This window comes from Lichenostomus cassidix, chromosome 4 (genome assembly GCF_008360975.1).
Source record: "Lichenostomus cassidix isolate B80296 chromosome 4, HeHo_3.0, whole genome shotgun sequence".
NCBI lineage: Eukaryota > Metazoa > Chordata > Aves > Passeriformes > Meliphagidae > Lichenostomus > Lichenostomus cassidix.
Genome location: NC_139484.1, coordinates 54,401,864 through 54,423,297, shown reverse-complemented (window position 1 = coordinate 54,423,297; position 21,434 = coordinate 54,401,864). Strand labels below are relative to the sequence as shown.

General features: G+C 36.4%; 1 protein-coding gene across 1 annotated transcript in view; it reads right to left on the bottom strand.

Annotated features, from left to right (window-relative positions):
- Positions 1-4,599: 4,599 nt before the first annotated feature.
- ADGRA3 (adhesion G protein-coupled receptor A3) overlaps positions 4,600-21,434 on the bottom strand; it is a 53,809-nt gene continuing 36,974 nt past the window's right edge. Inside the window, exons 10-19 of the mRNA XM_085059242.1 lie at positions 20,635-20,784; positions 17,975-18,136; positions 17,499-17,702; positions 16,206-16,419; positions 15,851-16,059; positions 11,051-11,175; positions 10,389-10,512; positions 8,576-8,721; positions 6,368-6,463; positions 4,600-6,178 (exon numbers count right to left, since the gene is read on the bottom strand). Coding sequence (XP_084915368.1) covers positions 4,936-6,178; positions 6,368-6,463; positions 8,576-8,721; positions 10,389-10,512; positions 11,051-11,175; positions 15,851-16,059; positions 16,206-16,419; positions 17,499-17,702; positions 17,975-18,136; positions 20,635-20,784 — 2,673 coding nt within the window. The 3' untranslated portion in view covers positions 4,600-4,935. The remainder of the gene's footprint in view (positions 6,179-6,367; positions 6,464-8,575; positions 8,722-10,388; positions 10,513-11,050; positions 11,176-15,850; positions 16,060-16,205; positions 16,420-17,498; positions 17,703-17,974; positions 18,137-20,634; positions 20,785-21,434) is intronic.

The window sequence follows — 21,434 nt, the reverse complement described above, 5'->3', positions numbered from 1 at the left end:
ATAGTTGAAATAAAGTTCCTGCACACTGCAGAGGTTTGCAGCTCAGATTTGGGCTCTGCCTTACAGGAACAACTTACTCATTTGTGAATTAAAGGGAAATTGCTGCAAACAATTCAGAAAGCTGCTCCACAGTGTGACAATGTAGAGGGCTGTTGGGGAGGGCAGAAGACAATCTGTGGTACTTTGTAGCTGGCAACAGATTAGGAAAAAGGCTGCAAAGGGAATATTTGATGCTGAGAGAAATAGAATGATCAAAATAAAACTTTAAAGTGAGTAAAGCAACAATGTCAGGTTTGCATTACACGAAATGGTTCATCCTATCAAGAATTACACAGTGATTCATACTGAAGGCCCTTCAGGCTTTGCAAGTTGGCTGAAGTTCTCTTCCTCTAGGTGAAAGCTGAAATTCACATTTAGAAGTCAAAAAATTTATATGGAAGAAAAAAACCCAATACTGTGTCTTTAGTCATTTTATGAAAAGTATGTCTCTGAAACAATTTCCAAAATCAAGGTCCAAAAATTAATCTGTGTTATTTAACACTTAGCATTCTCTTTCATTTACACAATTATTGGATTTGAGGCTATTCAGCGATAATCCACTTGAAGAGCTATATGAAACCCTTACTATATGCAGCACTTAACTGCAAAATTTCAAGAATCTTCATCAAATAGAAACTAAAAATTTCCCCTCAGTTTTATCTCACTAATATCTTCAGTCTTGCCTCATCTATTTCATTATAAAGCTTAAAGAATATAAGATTTATAAGTACTCTTCTACTGAGCAAATTCTGTCTTCAGAGAAAATGCCATGTTTAGCTAAGCACCTAATTTGTGTACTCAAATTGTATACTTTGGGATTAAAGGTGAATAAAGGTTGTTTCTTTTTTAAGATAAAGTCACATCAGACGTGGAGTCAGCTGGCTGTGAGTCATGCTTTGAGAATGTCAGCAAGCTGCATCTCTGCACTGACCTTTTAGCTTCTGTCTTTCAACTCTCTAGAGCCATCCTCCACAATTCAAGATTTTGTCTACAATGCATGGGGGAGCCACAACCTCAGCCAGCAGAGATACCTAGTCAGCAGCACCAGCTCTGCGAGGGCTTTTCAGAAGCAGCCAGGCGAGTGGAACAGGCCGACAGCTGCTTTCCTCACCTCTAGCCAAGGACTGCCATTTCCTACCTGTTCATGTGGAAGCAAGTTTCAGCTGTGAAATGATGTTGATGGTCTTATCATACTTAGAATCATACTAATTTAACAGTTTTCAAAATTCGCCTCTTCCATATAAAATAAATTGTACAACTGCATTAATAGATAGCACCACTTAATTTCCTCCTCTATCTCCCAAATGTCCATATTCAACCAATCTGGCAACCAAAGGTACATAAACCTAATTTAAACTATAACTAAACTTATAACACAACAGGTTCCCCTTTTTTGAAAGCAGAGATTAAAAGTTCACAGCGCGTACATTTAAATTAGCATGGGTTATTTTTGTATTTTATATGTTAGTATTGAACTCCAAGGAGAATAGTACTTCTCAGAGATGTCTACACTATTAATCTCTCTAAGATCTGTAAACTGTGACCCAATAAAATCAAGGCAAACTGATCCTTCACTTTGCTCAGGGATGTAAAAAGGCAGCAACACAACACCTCAACTTCAGCAAGCAGCACAGTGCTAACACAGAAGTGGTCAAAATGTAATTAAGTAAAAATGAAAGAACTTTATAAAGTTATGGTTTCTTCCAAGATCTGAAATATTTCTTAACCTATTTGAACACAAAGTTCAAATAGCATTGAAGGTGTTCTGATAATGGGTGAGATCAAACTAACAGATGCCTCTGCCCAAATTAAGGTACAAATGAGACCATATGCTATGTCAAAAATGTTCATTTAACAATGAATCTGATGTAGAGAGACAGGAAAAGGTTTGGAGGCTGCATAGCAATTTCCAGTATCTGAAAGGGTCTACAGGGAAGCCAGAGAGGGACTCTTTATCAAGGACTGTAGTGACAGGACAAGGGGTAATGGGAACAAACTGGAAGAGGGGAAATTTAGATTACGTATTAGGAAGACATTCTTTACTGTGAGGGTGGAGAGATACTGAAACAGGTTACCCAGGGAGGCTGTGGATGCCCCTCTGCATCCCTGGCAGTGTTCAAGGCAAGGCTGCACACGGCCTTGAGAAACCTGGTCTAGTGGGAGGTGTCTCTGTCCATGGCAGGGGCAGTTGAAACTACATCATCTTTGGGGTTCCTTCCAACCTCTAATATTCTATGATAAAACTTTTTTAGTCATAAACCAGGGTGTGCTTATACCCTTCTCCTCTAAACCCATGACAATTGTTTTTCAAAGTCTGTTTCTGCTCCTAGTATGACTAGAGCAAAATACTCACTTTTATCACGGTGACAACCAGCCCTAACTACTGCTGTTTCTAGTCTCTCCTTTCTTCTTGTAGGTAACACAAACTGCCCCCACTTCGTGTTATCTACTTTCCTTTATATATCTGATTAATGATTGTAACTACTCTCATTGATCCACAGAAAGCCTAAACAAGCTTTCTGTGGTTTTGTTTTGGGTTTTTTTGTTTTTTTTTTTTTTTGCATTGGAGTGATTTAGATGGTTTTTCATACGAAGTTTAATTACAATTCTGAAAATAAGCTTGCTTTACACTATTAGGAAAGAACATATGAAAAAGCCTGAAGACTTTCTAACTTCTTTAATAAGTTAGAAAGATACTGAATATTTTCCCTTTTACAGAGTCTAATAACCTGCCTTTCACCTTTCAGTTACATAAATTCTTTAAATTTAAGATTCTTCATGAAAAATACAACAAATGAGTGTACTGTTATGTTTGTCAAGTCTACAGAAGAGAACAATGTCTTAATTTATCATCTGAGCCGAAGCATTTGCTAGATGGAAAGCAAATGTAGTTACATATATATCAGTGAGTGAACTAAGCATGTTTAGAATGATGATTTAAGAAATATTTTTACATTAATGACCCTGTATGTACCAAGGCTAGTCAGAATTTATTAGGCACTGAGAGAAAAGCCTATTTTTTATCTCATCAAAACAGGGCAAAGTATCAATCTCTGCAAAAGTATTACATGTAGAATTAATTTTAAAGGCATTTTCAAGACCAGTTTCAAGAAAGACTACATCAATGTTCAGATCCAAGCAAACCTATGAAAGAGAGGTGAGTGCTTAAAGCAATGGGCAAGCAGATTCTAAAGGATAACTAATCCTATGCTAAGTTCCTATCATACCTTGTTCAGATAATAAGTAATCTATGAACTGTTTGGACATTTTTCCATATTATACATGGATTACATTTTTCTAGCACTTTAAAGATAGAAAGTAGGCTTAAATTACTATAAAAAAAAGCACATTGTAGATACCTGGTTAAATATTATGTGAGACTAGCACAGTTTGGGCTACAGACTATGCATGAATTGCTCCTAGCTGTGTAATATACAAATTCAGCTCAGAGACGATTGCTTCTCCTGGCACATGCCCTTACACTTACTGTCTGCAATTCAGTTTTCATGACTTGCAGCATTTGGAATGGAATAGCATCAAGTTGCTAGTTTTGACTTCTAGGTCCAAAACTGTATTTCTGCCACCAAAAGGAACCCTCCTGCACCAAATAACAACCCACAGGCCACAATTACAAAGCAGACAGTTGTCTACAATGCTTAGACACCTTATCACATAGCTTTAAAACATAGCTATATATAGCTTCATAGGGATGTATACTTGGACATTTAGTAAAAATTATTTTCTTTGGTAATATCCATAGGTTCCTTTTCTCAAGTGTCAATCTTTTCGGTAGCTGTAAGGTGGGATACATGCTAAAAGCTACCTTTCTTGAAACCAGAAAAATAGAATAGCAATCAAAATTGAGTCATACACTTGTCAAAATGTTCCTGAAAGAATTCTTAAATAGTAACTACCCACAAGAAGCAAAAATAGAACCCAAAATCTATCAACACTGTCCTATTGCAGAGGTTTGTACAATGCATCCCAAGATTAGTTCAGACTATCAAACAGCTACTAGAGGCTGCAGTAAACCTGGCAAGTAGTAATTAAACGTATCTTAACGAGTCCTTACATTATAAATTATTTAACACAACATTTGAGTATGGACAATGTTAGATATGTACTGTAACTCAGATACACTTAACTAAAACACTCAAAAGTGACAAGTTGATATTGGGTAACCAACAAACCAAGTATATACAATCCAATTCCATCTGTTGTTTAAAGACTGAGTTGTGGTATCAGTACTAGATTATACAGAGGCATTTTTTGCTATTTAATGCACATAGCTTTAGCAAAACACATTTAAGTGCTGGAAACAGGCACAACCTCAAGCACCACTCTGCAACTACAATTTCAAGTAAGTCACAGTAGCAGAATGATACAAAATATGATCTTGTGTACATTGAGATGTCAACAATTAAAGTGTAGAAAACTGTAACTTCAGTATTTTCTTTAGTAATGGAAGCTCATAAGTTTCAGATATCGAAACAGTAAAATCAATATGGCATTCAGTGCAACAATATTTAAGAAACCCAACAAAGACGTGCAACTTTGGGCTGCTGGGGAAAATACTATTTATTATACATTTAAATACAAATTTGAAATGTGTTGTGGACACATCTGCAGGGTTACAGGTAAAAAAATGTACAAAGTTGTGTTCTGCATCTCTCAAGACAGACACTTCAAAAAAATTTCACAAAATACCAAGCAACAGTTCATCTTTTTAAGAACGGCAAAGGTAACAATGTGTAAATTTTTTTGCTTGGCACATTATTCTTGTTCCCTCCCTGCATAAAGTACCTACAGTTTGTAAACAGTCTTTAAAAGTGTTAATAGCTTTAAGGAATGTGTAATCACAGTTTATATGGATTCATCCCACAAAGAATTATAATGCTACACAGTAGTTTCATGTTTCCATAACCCAGTTCTAATATTACCAGTACTGTCTGCAGTGAGCAAAGGTCCATCCTGACCACTGCTTTTCAGGGGTCCATTCTGGACGGCCAAATTTAAGCCGTAAGATTTTTGTTGGTTTTCAAGTTCAGCCGCTATTGGTTTCCTTAGAATATCTTTTTTGTTGTTGGTAGCTATTGTTTTCTCAGTATTTCTGCTGCTTTTTGGCAGTGTACTGCAAGCATCACTGCTGTCTTGCTGGGACTGGTTATACTGACGTTCTCTGTATGCCAAATAGGCTCTTCGGCTCCTCGAATGCCCCTCACTGTTGCTCTGGCGAGTTTTGGGTAAGCCATTCTGCACACTTCCTTCCACACTCGTGGGAACATCATAGGCATATTCCCTCAACACCGCGAGCCTGCTGGCACGGTGTCCCTTGCTCCTGTTCTTATGGTGCCGACTTGGGTGTCCGTTTGTCCGAAACTGTACCTCTAACGGAGCTACGTGCATTTTGATGTCATTATCTACTGAGTGTTCAGTGAGACTGTTATCAAGCTGAGGGCCTGTGTTCAGTGGCAGAGAGGTAGGGTGGCACTGAGCTGCTGCAGCTTGTAAATTAGTTAGTTTACAACCTTGAGAGGAATTTTTTAGGCTTGAGGCACTTTTATTTGTGCATGAGGATTCTGCGCTACTGTTGGTGCATTTTGGGGCCTCTCCATTGGTTCCACTGGAACTGGAGGGTGGCACATTTACTTGCACTGAATATGTACTCCTTCCTGGGCAGCAAGTTGTTATCCAAGCATGCCTGACATCTTCCCTGTTAATGCAATGGTGCACCATAAGAAAGGCACTGAGGCTTAAACATGTTGCCCCAAAAAAACAGCTGAAGATCAGGTCCATGGGATAATACAAGGAGACAGACAGGGCTCCAAAGATCCACAGCGTAACATACAAAACCAAAGTAAGGCCCACGCCCAGAAGCTGTGCTTGAAAACTGTGCTCGTTCTCCAGAGCAGATGTGGACACCAGCGACACTGACAATGAATCCTGATGGACCAGCTCCCCGTGCTCGTTGGTGGCCAGACGCTGCTGCTCCTCGACGGGTTCCTTCAGCTCATATTTGCGTTCAGGGTGACGCTTGAGTTGTATGAATATGCTGAGGAAGTACATACAGTTTATGAAAATTATAAAGCTAGCAGGTCCGTAAAATGCTCCTAAGCTAGGCTCCCAAGCCATCCAGCAACTGAAAAAGAAACAAACCAAAGAATTAAATTAACATCTTCGCACAAGTCACTTATGCTTTTTCAGTTCATTGAAATTATCTTGTCTGTCATATATTTTCTGGAAGGATCAGAATTAATTGCAAGTAGTATTCAGAGAAAAGCAAGCCTATGAAATCTTACGAGACAGTTCTCAGTTACAAGATACTTACTAAGGTGCATTAAGTCTGCTGCCGTAATTTCGGATATTTGCTGCAGCTGTTATTCCACAAACTATGATAGGGATCCCTCCACCAATAAGGTAGAACCTATAAAACAAAACCAGTTTATCAGTAGCTGCTTAAGTGCAATGGATTTTATTCAGTCACCATGAAGGAACTGAGAGCTTTCCAGAATTTGGGAAACACAGAAGTTCTTTATGAAAATAAATAGGGTGAATCAGGTTTTGGGTTTGGCAGTATTAATTGCTTCCTAAGTCTCCCTCACTACAGTTTCTCCTCCTCCTGCTCTAAGCTGCCTTTCTCTGAGAGCTGCTTACTCCCACCTCCCACTTGCAGACACTGAACAAAAGTATACAAAATTAGAAGGTAAGAGCAAAAGCTGTCAGTCAGAAGTTGTAAACTGCTGGAAAAGAATGACAAAACTTGAAAGGAAAATATTAAGTGGTATGTCCCATGTTCCGGAGTTGAACTTACCTAATATTATATGCACTGTTACTTGACTTTTTTTGGGTGGAGGGGTTTGGCAGATGGCAGGTTGTTTTGGCTTTATTTTAATGGACTCAGTAATTTCATAGTACATACTTCCTGCTTCCCTGTGGTGGTATTAATAAAAACTATCTACATTCAAGAGAAAGGTCATATGTTGTTGGAGTATCTTACTTTTCATACTTATATTCAATTTCTATGAATTCACAATAAATTTATTAGTGGCGTATAAATAATTACTGACAATCATTCCAATTAATGGCACTCAGTCCTGCAGCTTATGCTAATCCAGTCCAAGTTTGGATCAGAACACAAAAGTGAAAACTCCTACTGTGACATGCAGGTGAGCATTTGTTTTTTATCAACAGGAGACACCTATTATGGTGATCCTGGACTTTTCCACTGCATTTCTAATAATTCACAAAAAATTACTTGTCTCACTTGAGACACAAAACAAGTCTAAAACAAATTATTACTTTCTTGGAAATCAAGATATACTGAGTTTATTATTTAGTTGGTGAATCCTACAAAGATCAAATTCTGACATTGGCCTATTCGGTATCTTGATGCAGCAATCAGGAGCTGGCCACATAGTACAAATCTTTGTACAGGCACCACATTATTAGTAGTTTTATTTTGAATCTAATTCTAAAAGACAACTGAAAAAAAATCCTTCTGAGGCCCTTCAATGAAAAAGCATCACACATCTATGTAACTGATGAAATTCCTGATCTGTAAGAAGTTAGACACTGAGAAAGCCCTAAAAATATAAAGCATGTTTGCTCTGCTTTTGTCTTGGATACTTGTCTCCAGAGCTACAGTCAGTGTCAGAGATGAGATGTTCCAACCTGAAATGGCATGCTTATGTGTATGCTTGTGCAGAGCTGAGCCTGTGAGGCTGGTTATTTTACTGCCACATTTTCCAAAGCAGAAACTTCAAAACAAATAATAAGGGGTGAAAAATGCTTGTATGTAGTACTGAAAATGCTACTTGAAGATAATCAGAAAAGCAGTTCTGTTTTTCTGCAGCCTCTGTACACTAAAATCAAGCTCTTTAAATAGTTGCCTACAACTAATCAAAGTTAATCAACTCCTGCCACCTTGTGGAGAATTTCAGTGTAGCAGTTTTTAATTAATATCCAGCAGCTCAGGAGGAGTAATGAATGAAGTATGTCAGTATTTTCTAGTAAGAACATATAATATACGTGAATTTCACAGATAATCATTTTGTCCCATTTCTGGAACTTCAGAAATCAAAATTCAAGGAGGAACAGCTGACAAAGACCACTATTTGCATTTTGATAATGAGTGACATTCCTATTTTTCAAAGATCTGCAGATAATCTTTGGAAAACATAATAAACTTTATTTACTTATATTGCAGTGTTTGTTAATTGTGTTAACAGTTCTCCACATTCTTTATTCTGACAATTCAATGGGCTGGTTGCTATATTAAGTCCTAGTCAAACCTTCAGTGGTGATGCTGAAACACCAACAATTTTTTAATTTACAAATCAGCAACACAGCCTTGCATCTGTAATACACTTAAGACCAATAGTCTTTCAGCTCATCCTCCATAACACTGAGTAACAGAAAATTCTGAAAGGAACTTTATAGACTTTGAAAGAACACAAGAATAGTGACTTGTATTTTCTGGTCAGAATAGAAATGTAGTAACTTGGGAAATAAGGAGCCACAAAACCAAACAACTTACCTCAGCATTGGCCTGGGTGGAGGAGGTGGCTCATCAGGATCTTGACACCTTTTTGCTTTTTTGGTTACCTGCTTGTAAATATTACGAGATGTCACTCCCAGCCACAGTACTGTTGCAAGAGTGGAATAATGGAGAATTATCCCAACCTTAAAACAAAAACAGAAAAGAAGAAAAGAATTAACCCCCAAATATTTCCTTTCTACTAAGTTACTATAGTAATCATTATACTCACAACTTACCATAAAGCTGAAATTTTCAAAAGCTCAATTCAAGAGAATTGAGCCCTCTTATTTTACATGATTGTTCTAAGTGTCAAGTCATTGTAGTTATTTTGGGGCTTTTTTTAAATGTAATGCAAACCCATGCATGGAAAACTTAATGGGGGAAGAACATTTTCAGATTACGTAACAATCACACACTTTAGAAAACTGTATTTTATGAACAATTTAACTTTAAAATGTCCTGTGTTACAGATATCATTCAAATTGAAACAAAGAAGGGAACAGCTAACTCATGATACTATGACTAGTGTGCAGCAGATCGCAAAACACAGACAGCCAACACTCATCAGCAATTTTAACATAATGCAAAGCTAAAAAAAGCGTATTAGATATTTAACCAGACCAAACATTAATGTAAAGTCTGTTTCACAGTGGAATCTCGTTGTCCTGTACTGCCTTATTTATAGGCCAACACTGCCATGACAGCACATGCACATAGGAAGGGTATCACTTTAGTTCCTATTGAGCTGACTGCAAGTGGGTTTTTTGCAAGTTTCAATCACCAACACAAGCACAGATCTAAAACAGCCCATCTGTATCACAAGGTTTCTTCTGGAGGATTACTGTCTCCACGAAGGTAAAAAAGGTGTATGTGTGCCCACACACAGGAGAAAAATCAGGGATGTATTTTACTGCAACACTTTGAACCATCAACCTAATAACTACTGTAAACTCAAACAAAAAGCATTATGGAATATTATTGTGAAGGACTTGAAAATTTTTTGAATCACAGGATTAAGAAAAAAAAAGAAAAACCCTAACAAAATTTCATTGGCCTTTTTTTAAAGCAGCAACTGTTGTTGTAATGAAACACTGGAAGTGAATTTGAAATGGCCAAATCTTAGAGCGGCAAATCATTGAAAAGAAGAAGTCTTAATAAAGCTAGGGACATGAGTTTAGAGAAAGCATGGGTGCTTGAGACACTTCTCTCTCCTCTGCTTCAGTTTTACTAAGCAAATGGAAATCAGTATTTCAATAACCTGTAAAAATCAGATTTCACATGGCCTGGTAAAGGCCACATACAGGCCTATAAAATAATTTCATAGTCAGTCTCAAAACCAAAAATAACCAGTAACACTTAGTTTTTGTAGTAGCATGTTGGGAAAAAAACATCTGTTGCATATTTTACAAGGGCATGTAATGATAGGAGGAACAACTTTAAAGTGAAAGATGGATGATTTATATCAGATATAAGAACGTAAGGTTTTTACAATGACTGTGTCAAAACACAGGCACAGGTTGCCCAGTGAAGTGGTAGATGCCCCATCTCTGGAAATATTGCAGGCCAGGTTGGATGGGGCTCTGAGCAATCTGATCTAGTTGAAGATGTCCCTCTTTATTGCAGGGGTGTTGGACTAGATGACCTTTAAGGTCCTTCCCAACCCAAACCATTCTATGATTCTAAAAGCAAACAATTTTTGGTCAAAATTTTACATTTTGATGAAGGCCTATACAGCATTACAGTTCTGTAGGAGGCAAGGGGGGCATATTCATATACAGGAGTACAAAACCAGTAACAAATTTTTACTTACTGCTTGGCAAATACTGGCATTCCTGGTCTGTGTTATGCCTCCAATAAATACCACACATGTCAGGAAAATATGAAAGCTCAAGTTAACTAACATATGCCAGCTTTTTACACTGATCCTGATCACACTGTTAAAAGAAAAAAATTAGACAGTATAAAACACAGCTACATCACCATTTCCAGAAACTAGCATGATATTCTTGTGATAAATGACATATAATTCCTGTTAATGATTGTTTGACTACCACATACTTTGTAATCAAATACAATATATGGACTTTATAATAAGAAATTAAAACACCCTCCTATTATCAAGCTTTATACATCTATTTGGGGCCTGATTTAAAAATTTTAGGCTTCAAGATTTCACATCAACAGAAATGTAAAAGGCTGAACAGTTTGTTAAATTCTACCATTATTCTTGAATGGCTTCTTCTTTCATCATGAATTAAAAGTGAAGAATTAAAGTAGAGATGTGGTTATGAGAGCTAAATTATCATAAGAGAGATGAAATAGCTACTTGCGTAACTGTTAGTTTGCATCAACAAATTTTATAGGGAAAAACCACCAAAAGTACATCACTGTATCATGCTCCAATAAAAACAGAAAAGGTAATCCTAAGAATGATGAAACTCATTATTTTAGTCTGGTAATTTTGATTCCTACCTGTGATGGTATATGTAACTGATCATGATCATCAACAGGCACATCAGCAAAACCATGGCAGTGGCATAAATTACTGGATGCAGAAGATCAGCTGGCTGTGTATATAATTCAGCTCCAGTCAAGTCCTGACAACAAAAATAAAAAAAAAAAAATTAGTCCACTGTATCTCTCTAAATTTTGAAGTGGGGGAATGGCAAAGGGAACACAAAATGTAACAGAAACCTTTTAAATGAAACGTCTTCCCTCCCTTCCCACCCACCCAAAACAACTCTCTAATTATTTACTTGTTATTTCTGCTATTCTGGCTGACCTACATATGCAGTAACAACTCTTACAGAACAGTTCAACTTCATGTATTCTTGAAGATACAGAGACGTCAGCAGCTTATAGAAATACAACATTTTCGTCTTAAAATATGTGCAGATGTAGAATAACTGTGTGTTTTAGTTGTGATTATCTTCAAAAACCCAGAGAGCATTACAGGAAGTGCCCTCAGCAAGTCTGTAGATGATGTTATAGACTGAGGAGACTGATCAACAGATTGGAGGATTATCATAGGGACGTTGGTGAGACAGAGAAATGGGCTGATAAAACAGCATGAAATTTAGGAAAGGAAAACATTAAAAAATCTGCTTGTGGGATGCAATAACCCCATGCACATAAAAACAGAGGCTGGGCATTGGGCTGATCAAAAAAACAACCAAAGAACCACCAAGGCCATGCTTTGCTGTGTGAGTGCTGACACAGCCAGCGGGTGAGCAGATCCTTCCTTTCTGCTGAGCACTGAGACCACCCTGCAGAACTCTCAGCTTGAGGCTCCCCAGCACAAGAAAGACACTGACATACTGGATGGAGCAAGACTACCAGATCACAAGATGATTAGCAGGCTGAAGCATACAATGTCTGACGACTCTGAAGAAGATGTATTTTATCTTTAAGAAAAGGAAGAGGGGCAGAATCTCATTATTATATTGGACTACCTATTGCGATGATATGAAGAAGACTGAGTGAAACTCTCTCAAACTGTTCTTGGAGCTGAACCATCCACTGATGAAAGGAAACTGACATTATCAGAAACATGGAAAATTCAGATTTTTTTTTCCTGTATCTAATCAGAAGTGGTCACATAGTACCCAGAGACTGTGTCCCTGGAGATACTCAAAGCTTGCCTGAATATGACCTGGAGCAGTAAGATTTGACTTTGAAGGCAGACAAACTTCGAGCAGGTTAACTGGACCAAATGGCACCAGATGTTCATACCAGGCTGTTATTCTATGATCACTGAAGCAAATAGATAGTTGATAACTCTAAGAGAATTCAGCAGCTCTATAGCATCAATTAAATTTTCTAAATCCACCCCAGAATGACATTTTAATTTATTCAAAGGAAGATAACAATTCTGTTTGGAAGCAGTTAAAATTTACTAGAGTTCCAAGGGTGGGAAGGGGACGCATACAGACAGAGCATGACACAGACATGACATGACCACTCAAAAGAAACTTTAGTCCCTTCCTGCACAAAATACAGTAAATTTATTTAACCATGATTAGTGAAAAAATCTATTAAAGATAATTTTTTGGAATGGACAGGATACAGGAAAGTCTCTCCCCTAGAATTCTGAGTGAGTCACTCTTAAACCTCTAGAGTTGGCTAAGTTCAAAAGCGTGCTGGGGAAAAGGAGAAAACACTTGGCATTCAGAAAGAACAGTAAAAGATTAGGAGGAAGTTTCAGTCTATTTTGAGAAAAATCAGTGAGATTTTTATGCTCAAGATAGGTAATCTAATTTCATGGACAGGGAAAGAGTTTTTGAATTGAGGCTTACAATTAAATTAGAGTCAACACTCTCTTCACCATACCTTCAATTGCTCTTTCATCAGAATATAAATTCGTTATTCCTAACTAACTCAACAACCTCATTTCAAACTAATTTAATCAGGTTGTCAGTTTGATTCTTATCTATTTGGTTTTCTTTGGTACCTGGAAAAGCATCATAGGATATTATGCCTCAGGCATCTAGTGTCATCTGATTTCAACACTACCCATGGCCTGGTTGTTATGCAGCTCAGGATCCCTGGGAACTCACTGCTGGTGCAAGCATGAGCAAATGTTTTCGTACACCTGGCCCATAAGTACCAGGCAACAGAAACTGTAGGACAGTTCTGGTGGATGCTTCCAGACTGGTGTCAGGTAACAAGATGCCATGAATGTATTGGTGTGAATTTCAAGAGCAAGAGCTACAAAATCACAAGATTTACAATAATCTTCTAAAACATTTGAGAAAACTCAATATGCCTTGCCTAGATGGCCAAGGCCTTGACCCAATAACCACTAAGTCAATGGAATTCTTAACCATTGCACTGACATTTTTCCTCAGACCTAGATGTGAGTGATGGGAGCTAACAATGTTATTTCTGAGCTGAATTGATCCAAAATAATTATTAAGTAAAAAAGAATGACAGTAAAATAATAGTAGTGATGGCATTAAGAATACTGGGGGGTTTATAGTCATTTCGCAGAAGTCTTGTTTTTTCTCAACCCCTACTGTTGGTTTTTTCCCTCTATTCAGCCTGTAATAATGAGTTTTCAGCTAAGCCTGCTGCTTATCTCTTCTATTAGGAAACAGTAGTAAAGATAATTTCCAAATAAATACGAAGTTTTACAACTGCATCTGCCTAAACCACTAGATCAGAAAACCAGGCACGCAGTGATGTGTTTCCTTATCAGAAGGCTTTACATTATGTTCTGAAATGTACCAAGACGAGTCAGTACACTACAAAGTACTTTCTTCTACACATTATGTACTAAAGTAAAGTAAATTAAAACAGAGTGAAAAAGTTCTGGTTAAGTCATTCACCATTCAGCCAGGATGATGAACCATCATGTTCAGGTCACTCCTGCCACTGCTGCTCATGTATTTGGTGTTAACAGCAACTGCTGGATTAAAAAGCAAACTTCCAAAACTTAATGCAAAAGAGCTTCCTCTGAGCCTAAGACCAGAACCCAGACTTTCACAACACGATGGGAGTCTACAAATGAAACAGTCTCTCATAGCTTTTTTGGTTAATATATGGACAGGCATTATGAAAACCCTTTTTAGCAACTACTTAGACATCCAGAGCTTCTGCAGTGTAGTATCTGTGTGCAAAGAACATCTGTCAGATGAGTGTTACTCCGTGCCACTCCACCTACCCCCTCCTCTCCAGCCTCTACAGACTGACATTTTGGAAAGTAGCTAAATACTTAAGGACTACCTGTTTTGAGCAAGTATACAAGAGCTACTGGCAGAAAAGGAAGAAAAGTGCCCCTGTCTCTAATTTTCTTGATTTCTGATTGTCAACAGCTCCCTCTAAAATTCACAAAAAGATATTCACATAATTGTACCATGTATAATTCAGAAATAGTCTTTATAGAAGCAGATTGAACATGCTTTTCATTTTTCTTCCTCCAGGTGACAGAAATGTGACCAATTTAAAGCATAATCTCTCTTGCATGCATATTACACATACAAATGAAGTTTAATTCTATTGTAAAGAATGCTGTTAAATTTTAGGAAAGGATTATATATTTTAAAAATATCAAAGAAAGGAACTAAGTGATTGTAAAAGTTTAAAATAATTTAAAACAGTAACCTCAAAGGTAAAGTGAAAACTTGCTCTCTTTGAGGTCTTTTTAAAAGCTTGGCATGTAAATCAATTTTATTTACATTTAGCTTGGTAATTACCATTTAATTCTCTTAAGAAAAAGATTTTTGAAAATCAGAGTTGCTAAAGAAAAATATCAACTTCTAATCCACTGATCATCCTAAAGGTGTCATCTTTCTTCCATGTATGATTACATGAATATATATATTTAATTTAACACAGAACACATTAACTACCACAAAACACGTTACAAATTTACATTTAACAATATTTCCTAAACCTCGTAATATTTGCTCAGCTTCCTAGCAGCCCACCCTATTTATGTATGACATTTTATCATTCAGCATCTGTGGTGATTACTGATGAGCAGAGTAGCAGTCATCACTTATAAAAATGGAAGCTTCCCAGGCCAAATTCTGAAATTAAGAGTTCTGAGAACAAAGAAACTCAAATTCACAATTAAGGAACACTAAAAGAGTCTATTCTATCACCATATTTCAGAACTGGTTAACCATTATCTTGATACCAATATGCTTAGACTAGACTTCAGATACTATTTTTTAAGCAGAATTTAAAAATATTTTTCATAGTTACTAAGTGTTTTGATTTTTATCCATTTCCCACTGATGTCTTCTGCTGACCTACGTACTAGTGAATGAACAGATAATTTGGAATGAAATAGCTGATCACAGGAAAAAAATACCTGGGAAAACACTCCTGCTCAACTGACAAAGTCAACAAATCTAATTTAACATAGAGAAGATAGTTTAAAGAAAAGAGTGGTAACAGTCAAAGAAAACCTGTCATTATTAGACTAAAGTTCATAAAAGCCAATTTGATTAAGTAACTCATTAAAATGTCTACCTATAATATAGTACTTTGCATATGAAAATTCCTTTATTTCTAGTATATCCAGCTGATTATTATTATTTATTATCCCATTAGTTAACACTTTGATAAATTTCCATTTAAACCTCATCTTACCTCAACATTTACATCAACAAAAGCAAAATATAAAAATGTATTTATTATGTCTAGTTTCATGTAAAACTGAGTGTGGGAATGCTTGTTTTCCTTAACAAAAGCAAAAAACAAATAGAATTGTATCTGGAAACATTTTTAAGTTCCAGAAAGAAACTTAATCCTTAAGTGTCATACCATTAAAACAGCATAGTTGCTGAGGGAGTAGCACTGAATGGTTGTAATATTTTCATCAGACAGAAGGATGCGACAACCATCAGATTTCCATCCCCCTTGTCCATTGAGGAGATCGAAGTCCCACTGAGCTGCAACAGCATCTGCTCCATGTGCAATCCGCCGCAGTGTCACGTTTATAGGAACGTGGTGACTGGCTCCACTTAAACCATCTGTTACAAAGGAAATGCATTTGCACATAAATTTCTCATCATAATACACATTAGATGCTAAAACTTTCTATTAGATACACACTAACTGAAACAAATAAACAAAAATGTTTACTAAAGATCACAAGAAAGTAATAATAAAAACAAACCTATCTTGGTAAGAATAACTGGGGTTACAACTGTACGGCGTTTCCCATCGTCAGCCAGATTTGTTGAATTTCCTGTTGCTGGGAAAAGCTTTCCATTGCGAAATGCAATAAGCTGAAGCTTGTAGACAGATTCATCTGCTGGTCTGATCTCTCTTTTTTGTTTTTGGGAGAAAAGGGAAGCTGGCAACTGGATAGAAGCCTCTACAATTGTGTTCTAGAAACAAACAGATATTTAAAGTTCTAAAGAGAAAATTCTATTCTTTATAGAGATTAAATTAGCAACTCTCCTATGTGTACAGTGTCAGAGATGAATGCATTTAGCAGGCTACATATCGTGACCAACCTATTTGACAGTGTTTCCAAGTAATCCAGGATAAAATAGCTTAATCAGGTTATAAAAGCCTTAAAATTTTTTTAAAGTAAAAAAAAAGTTAAGATTCTACAGTTACCTTACTTGTTACAGAGAACAAAGTTAAAGTCTGTATCAGTAAAGTTTTACAAGAGTTTTTCCATATTAGACTATCAGCAACTAGAAGCAGCAACCAAGACAAGCAGACAGAGAGAAATGCTGCAATTGTGCACTAGTGCCATTCAAAACAAAATGCTGTGCACAAACAGGGTGATTTAACTTGTATATAAATAATAATTGAGTAGAGAAGCATGCATGTAATTTCATAGAATGACATATGTATAAATTTTAAAATATATCCTGTGGTGACATTCAAGCAAGTTAAGCGATAAAAGCAAACTGGTAAATTGGGGAATATAACTGAAAAAACACTTTAATGGAATACAAGGAAGTGTTTCCATTTTATACACACCAACATATGGATGTAATATATATGTGTGTGCCTCTGTGTGTATACATACATGCACACACAAAAATAAAATTAACCTCTCAGGTACATTTTCTATTTCATGCTTAATTACACTCTCAGCAGATGATTTCAAATTTTTAATAAGACTTCTAATGTCTGATTTAATACATAATGAAGGTGAAAATGCAGAAACAAAGATGTATTATTATGAACTGGGAAGCATCTTAATTTGAATACTTATGAAAACGTCTGAAAGGATCTTTCAACTTAAGAAGAAAACCACACCTACTTATTAAAAGTTGTGTCCATTAAAAAAACTATTTTATAATAAAGCTTTATTATTCTTTTTCCCTTTAATTCTTCTCACAGTCATTTTGGATTACATAAAAATGCTAATTTACATTAGAAATTAATAAACTTGCTTTTCAAATTATTCATATAAATGAAGTCAGTAGGTAAACAAAGAGTGTCCCACCTTTAAAGCAAGACTTGACAGCGTATTTGAAACGTTGCACTTAAAGCTTAATTGTTTATCCAGATTTCCATCTGGATCTCTTCTCCCATAATCACTGAGTCCTGTTCGGTCTGATGTAGCCACTTTCTGAAATACGGTGCAAGTCATCCCAGTGAAACCAGCAGCCTTTATCACATAGGCCTCAAGAGCAATATTTGGAGAATACTGTGACGAGAAAAATCAAACATGAAATGATTTGACACACCATAGACAGGATCATAAATAGTCTTCAAGGGATTCTCTGTCTTCACAGAAAAACACATCCAGAAAACCATTTCAGTTTATCTGGCAGGTATAAATCTTTTCAGAGTATTCCTCTTCTGCCTACAGAAAGAGTAGGCATTTCAGATAATGCCAGAATCTATTAAGAAAAATAAAAAGCTATTCAAACCCAAGAGCAACCAAAACCTCTTCTAAATAAATAAATTCACACTTACAGTAGAATAAACTTGAGCTCCATTAGCAAGCCGATACATAGCAATTTTCTGTAGACATTGTACAATTCGGGTGCAAGCCTTGGCTTCCCTTTGTGCCATCCACAGAACGCGCTCATCAGCCAACATAATATTACTTGCTATGTCCACCATGACGTCACCAAGCTAACATGGAAGAGAAGTAAGATTCTTTTATAGCTATGAAAGTGTTCAGCAGGTAGGATCATTGCCAGAAAATACAAAGTGACCTGGCAGCACAAAAAGTACAAGGAAATTGGCTGCTCCTATTTCAATCACCATATCATGTTCAGACACTGAAATACTTTGACTCAGACATTTACCTCCATTGAAGAAAAATGTTATGCCAACATGTGTCTAAATGTATTTTTTTTTACATTGTACTTAGGAAAAAGTTCATTGTACTTTACACTGTTTACACTTCATTGTACTTTACATGTTTACACTGTACTTAGAAAAAAAATACATGGTAAATATTTTATTAAAAGGAAAGGATGCAATGCTCCATTTTCTACTGTACTAATTGTTTTAAACGATTATTTACAATTAACTCGAAAACTAAAACTGTAAATCAAAAATAGTACAGTTAGCATGTGTAACAGAAGATAATAAGAGTAATACAGGCAAAAATTATCATACAACACTTCTGTTTTGCTTCCTTTTGGCAAGTCAAACTTTTTAAAAATTGCCTTCTTGCTTTGTCTTCAAATTTGCATGACCTGTTTTAGGTCACAGGTATACACGAGACAGCAAATACCCATAAGTACCAGTGCTGCTTTCAAACCATCAATTACATTGTTTTAAGTCCTCACCCTGCCTTCTGTATAAAAAACAAATAAAAACTATAAAGGGCATTTATTTATTTAGGCCTCTCTACCAAAATTAATGAGCACCTACATTGACAACATTGACCTACACCAGATTTGCACAACATTTAAGGATCAGTGACAAACACTGGACCCAAAACCAAAGGTGAGTATAATTTTTAGCTGAATTTACTGAAATGCAATTCACAGCACCTAAATTTAGGGACTGGAATTTTCCGCTTGAAGAGAGACAGGATAGGGTGAGGTAGACATCTCTACCATCCAGGTTTCCCAATTTTTTTTCAGAATATTACTCATAAGGCGAGAACACAAGAATTTGTTTTTCTCTTTTTAAATCTTTGAAGGCAAGAATTGGACTATAAAAATATTTACCCTTTTGAGACCTAGCTCTCTTAGGAATAGAAGTTACAATTGGCAAAAATGCTTAATAAGTAACTCTGCACCTTCAGTAGCATTTGCAGGCTGTAGTCCTTTCATTAAATCCTCAACAAAGTTAAATTAGTTGAAGGTGCTTATCATGACGTAGTACTACTTGAAAAATGGTAACAAGTCTTACACATCAACAAACGGTGATTTTAGAATAAACCAGCAATGTTAATACCCTCAACTCAAACAATTCCAGTTGGTTCATACTTTTAAAATATATTACACATTATTTTTTCTCCTGCTTATCAAGGTATGAAAAGGTTTTTTCAGCTGTATTCTAACTTAAGACAATCTGCTAAAAACTTTCTAATTTTTCATGTTTGTTTCTTCCACTATGAAAGAGCTATTAAATGAACCTGCTTATTATTTATTGTACTAATCTTTCAGAATAGCCACTTTAGCACAAACTGAGGAACAAATAAGAAAATGGTGTAAGTGAATGAACAGGAATAACAATATCAAGAACAAGTTCGTAGAGTAATAACCTGATAAGAAATCAGCCTTATTAACAGCTACTAGAATTTTTACATTAAATTGTACTCATGTTCTTGGAATATACCAGCAAATCATAGGCTGGCTTCAAATAAAATCCACTGAGGTAAAAAAGCCATTGTCTATGACAATGAAAATTCTTCAAGGAGTTCTGTAAAGGATGTAGAACCAGCATTTATGGTTTGCTGAGGGGTGGACAGGGAAATTTGGCTTTTTTTTTTTATTTTCTTTTGGGCATGAACTTAAACTTGAGGCATTGCGGTCGCCAACTTCCCAACATGCACTGTACAGTGAGATCAATATAACCTCTGTTCAGCAGTGAAACAGAGAGTTCCTACCCACTGGTGGGACTACTCAACTACTTGCATTTTTCTCCCCACAATGAGCGTTCTCTAAGATTTTGTTTTAATGTCTTATGTTTTATCCTGCAAGACAGAGGAATACTGAAAACCTTAGAGATACGGCTCAATATTGAATAAAGACAGCCTATCATGGTGGAAGGGGAGAAGATAAGTCTCGTTTTATTCATTATTGAGAGGATCTCTGAGGCTTTCATTATTTGTGTTTTTAGATAAGAACATACCAATGAAAACCTGTGTGACCCACTCCATAGTAAATAAAAACAGACTTACTGTACCTATCTCCCTGCTCCAGTGCTGACCAGAGGTGTTACTCACATTACAGGTCCAGTGAATGCTGGATCATCTCAGCGCGAATGCAAAGTCTGTGACCATGGGTCAGCAACTTCAGGAACCTACTAAACAAACAAAAACAGGGAATAGAATTTGGCAATCCACTAACTCAGTGCCTGCATCTAATGTTGGGAAGATTTCACTGCTCAGAATACTTAAGGACAAACACTTTGATTATCTTTAAAGTGATGGCAAATCATCCAGTTACCTCTTTGTATTTTTCAGCAAATCTTCCGAATTTCTCTATCATTTCAGCCACAAAAATAACATCCATTTTATCAGAAAAATTTGCTGCTTCAACAGTGTAAGCCAAGAGCTGTCTTGCTGTTGCCACTGCATTAGTAAGGTTGAGCGGCATCTATGTAGGAGAACAAACATGAGGATTAAAAAAAAGGAAGTACAAAATAGAGACAATGCTTCATCAATTAATAAATAAGCATTCATCCAAAAAGGAGAGCAACTCCCACAGGGATCAAGTGTTTTGAGTAGCTAAGGACTACCACCTTAACTGTAAGCAAAAACATTTCCTACAAGCCAGAGAACTACTGTTTGTACTGGCAGCCAGCAACTGGGGTTTGTGCTGTTGACCTAGAAGGGCCAGAGGTATTGCACCAGAAAAAGAAGAAAAGAACCTCAAAACAGTACTGTCAACTGCTTATTTTCATTTTCACCAAAGCCAGGGCATGACAACATAAAGCTCTTTAAATATAGCATTTTAGAGGAAGAGAAGCCAAAACCAATTCAAACATACCACTGCCACAGCATTCACTCTCAATTCTGTAATTATAGGAAGATTTGGAATAGAATAGACATTAAAAAAACAGGACAGATCTCTCTATGACAAAGGTCATGATTTCACTCCTGAAACAAACTCCATGATGGAAAATTCTTCACAAATAATACATCAACATGCCTGAGCTAGCAGGGCCCAAAATTGGAAAATTTTACATAGTATAGTGGAAAGCCCTGCAAATGTTATTGGCTCATGTTCGGATGCTGTTTATCCAC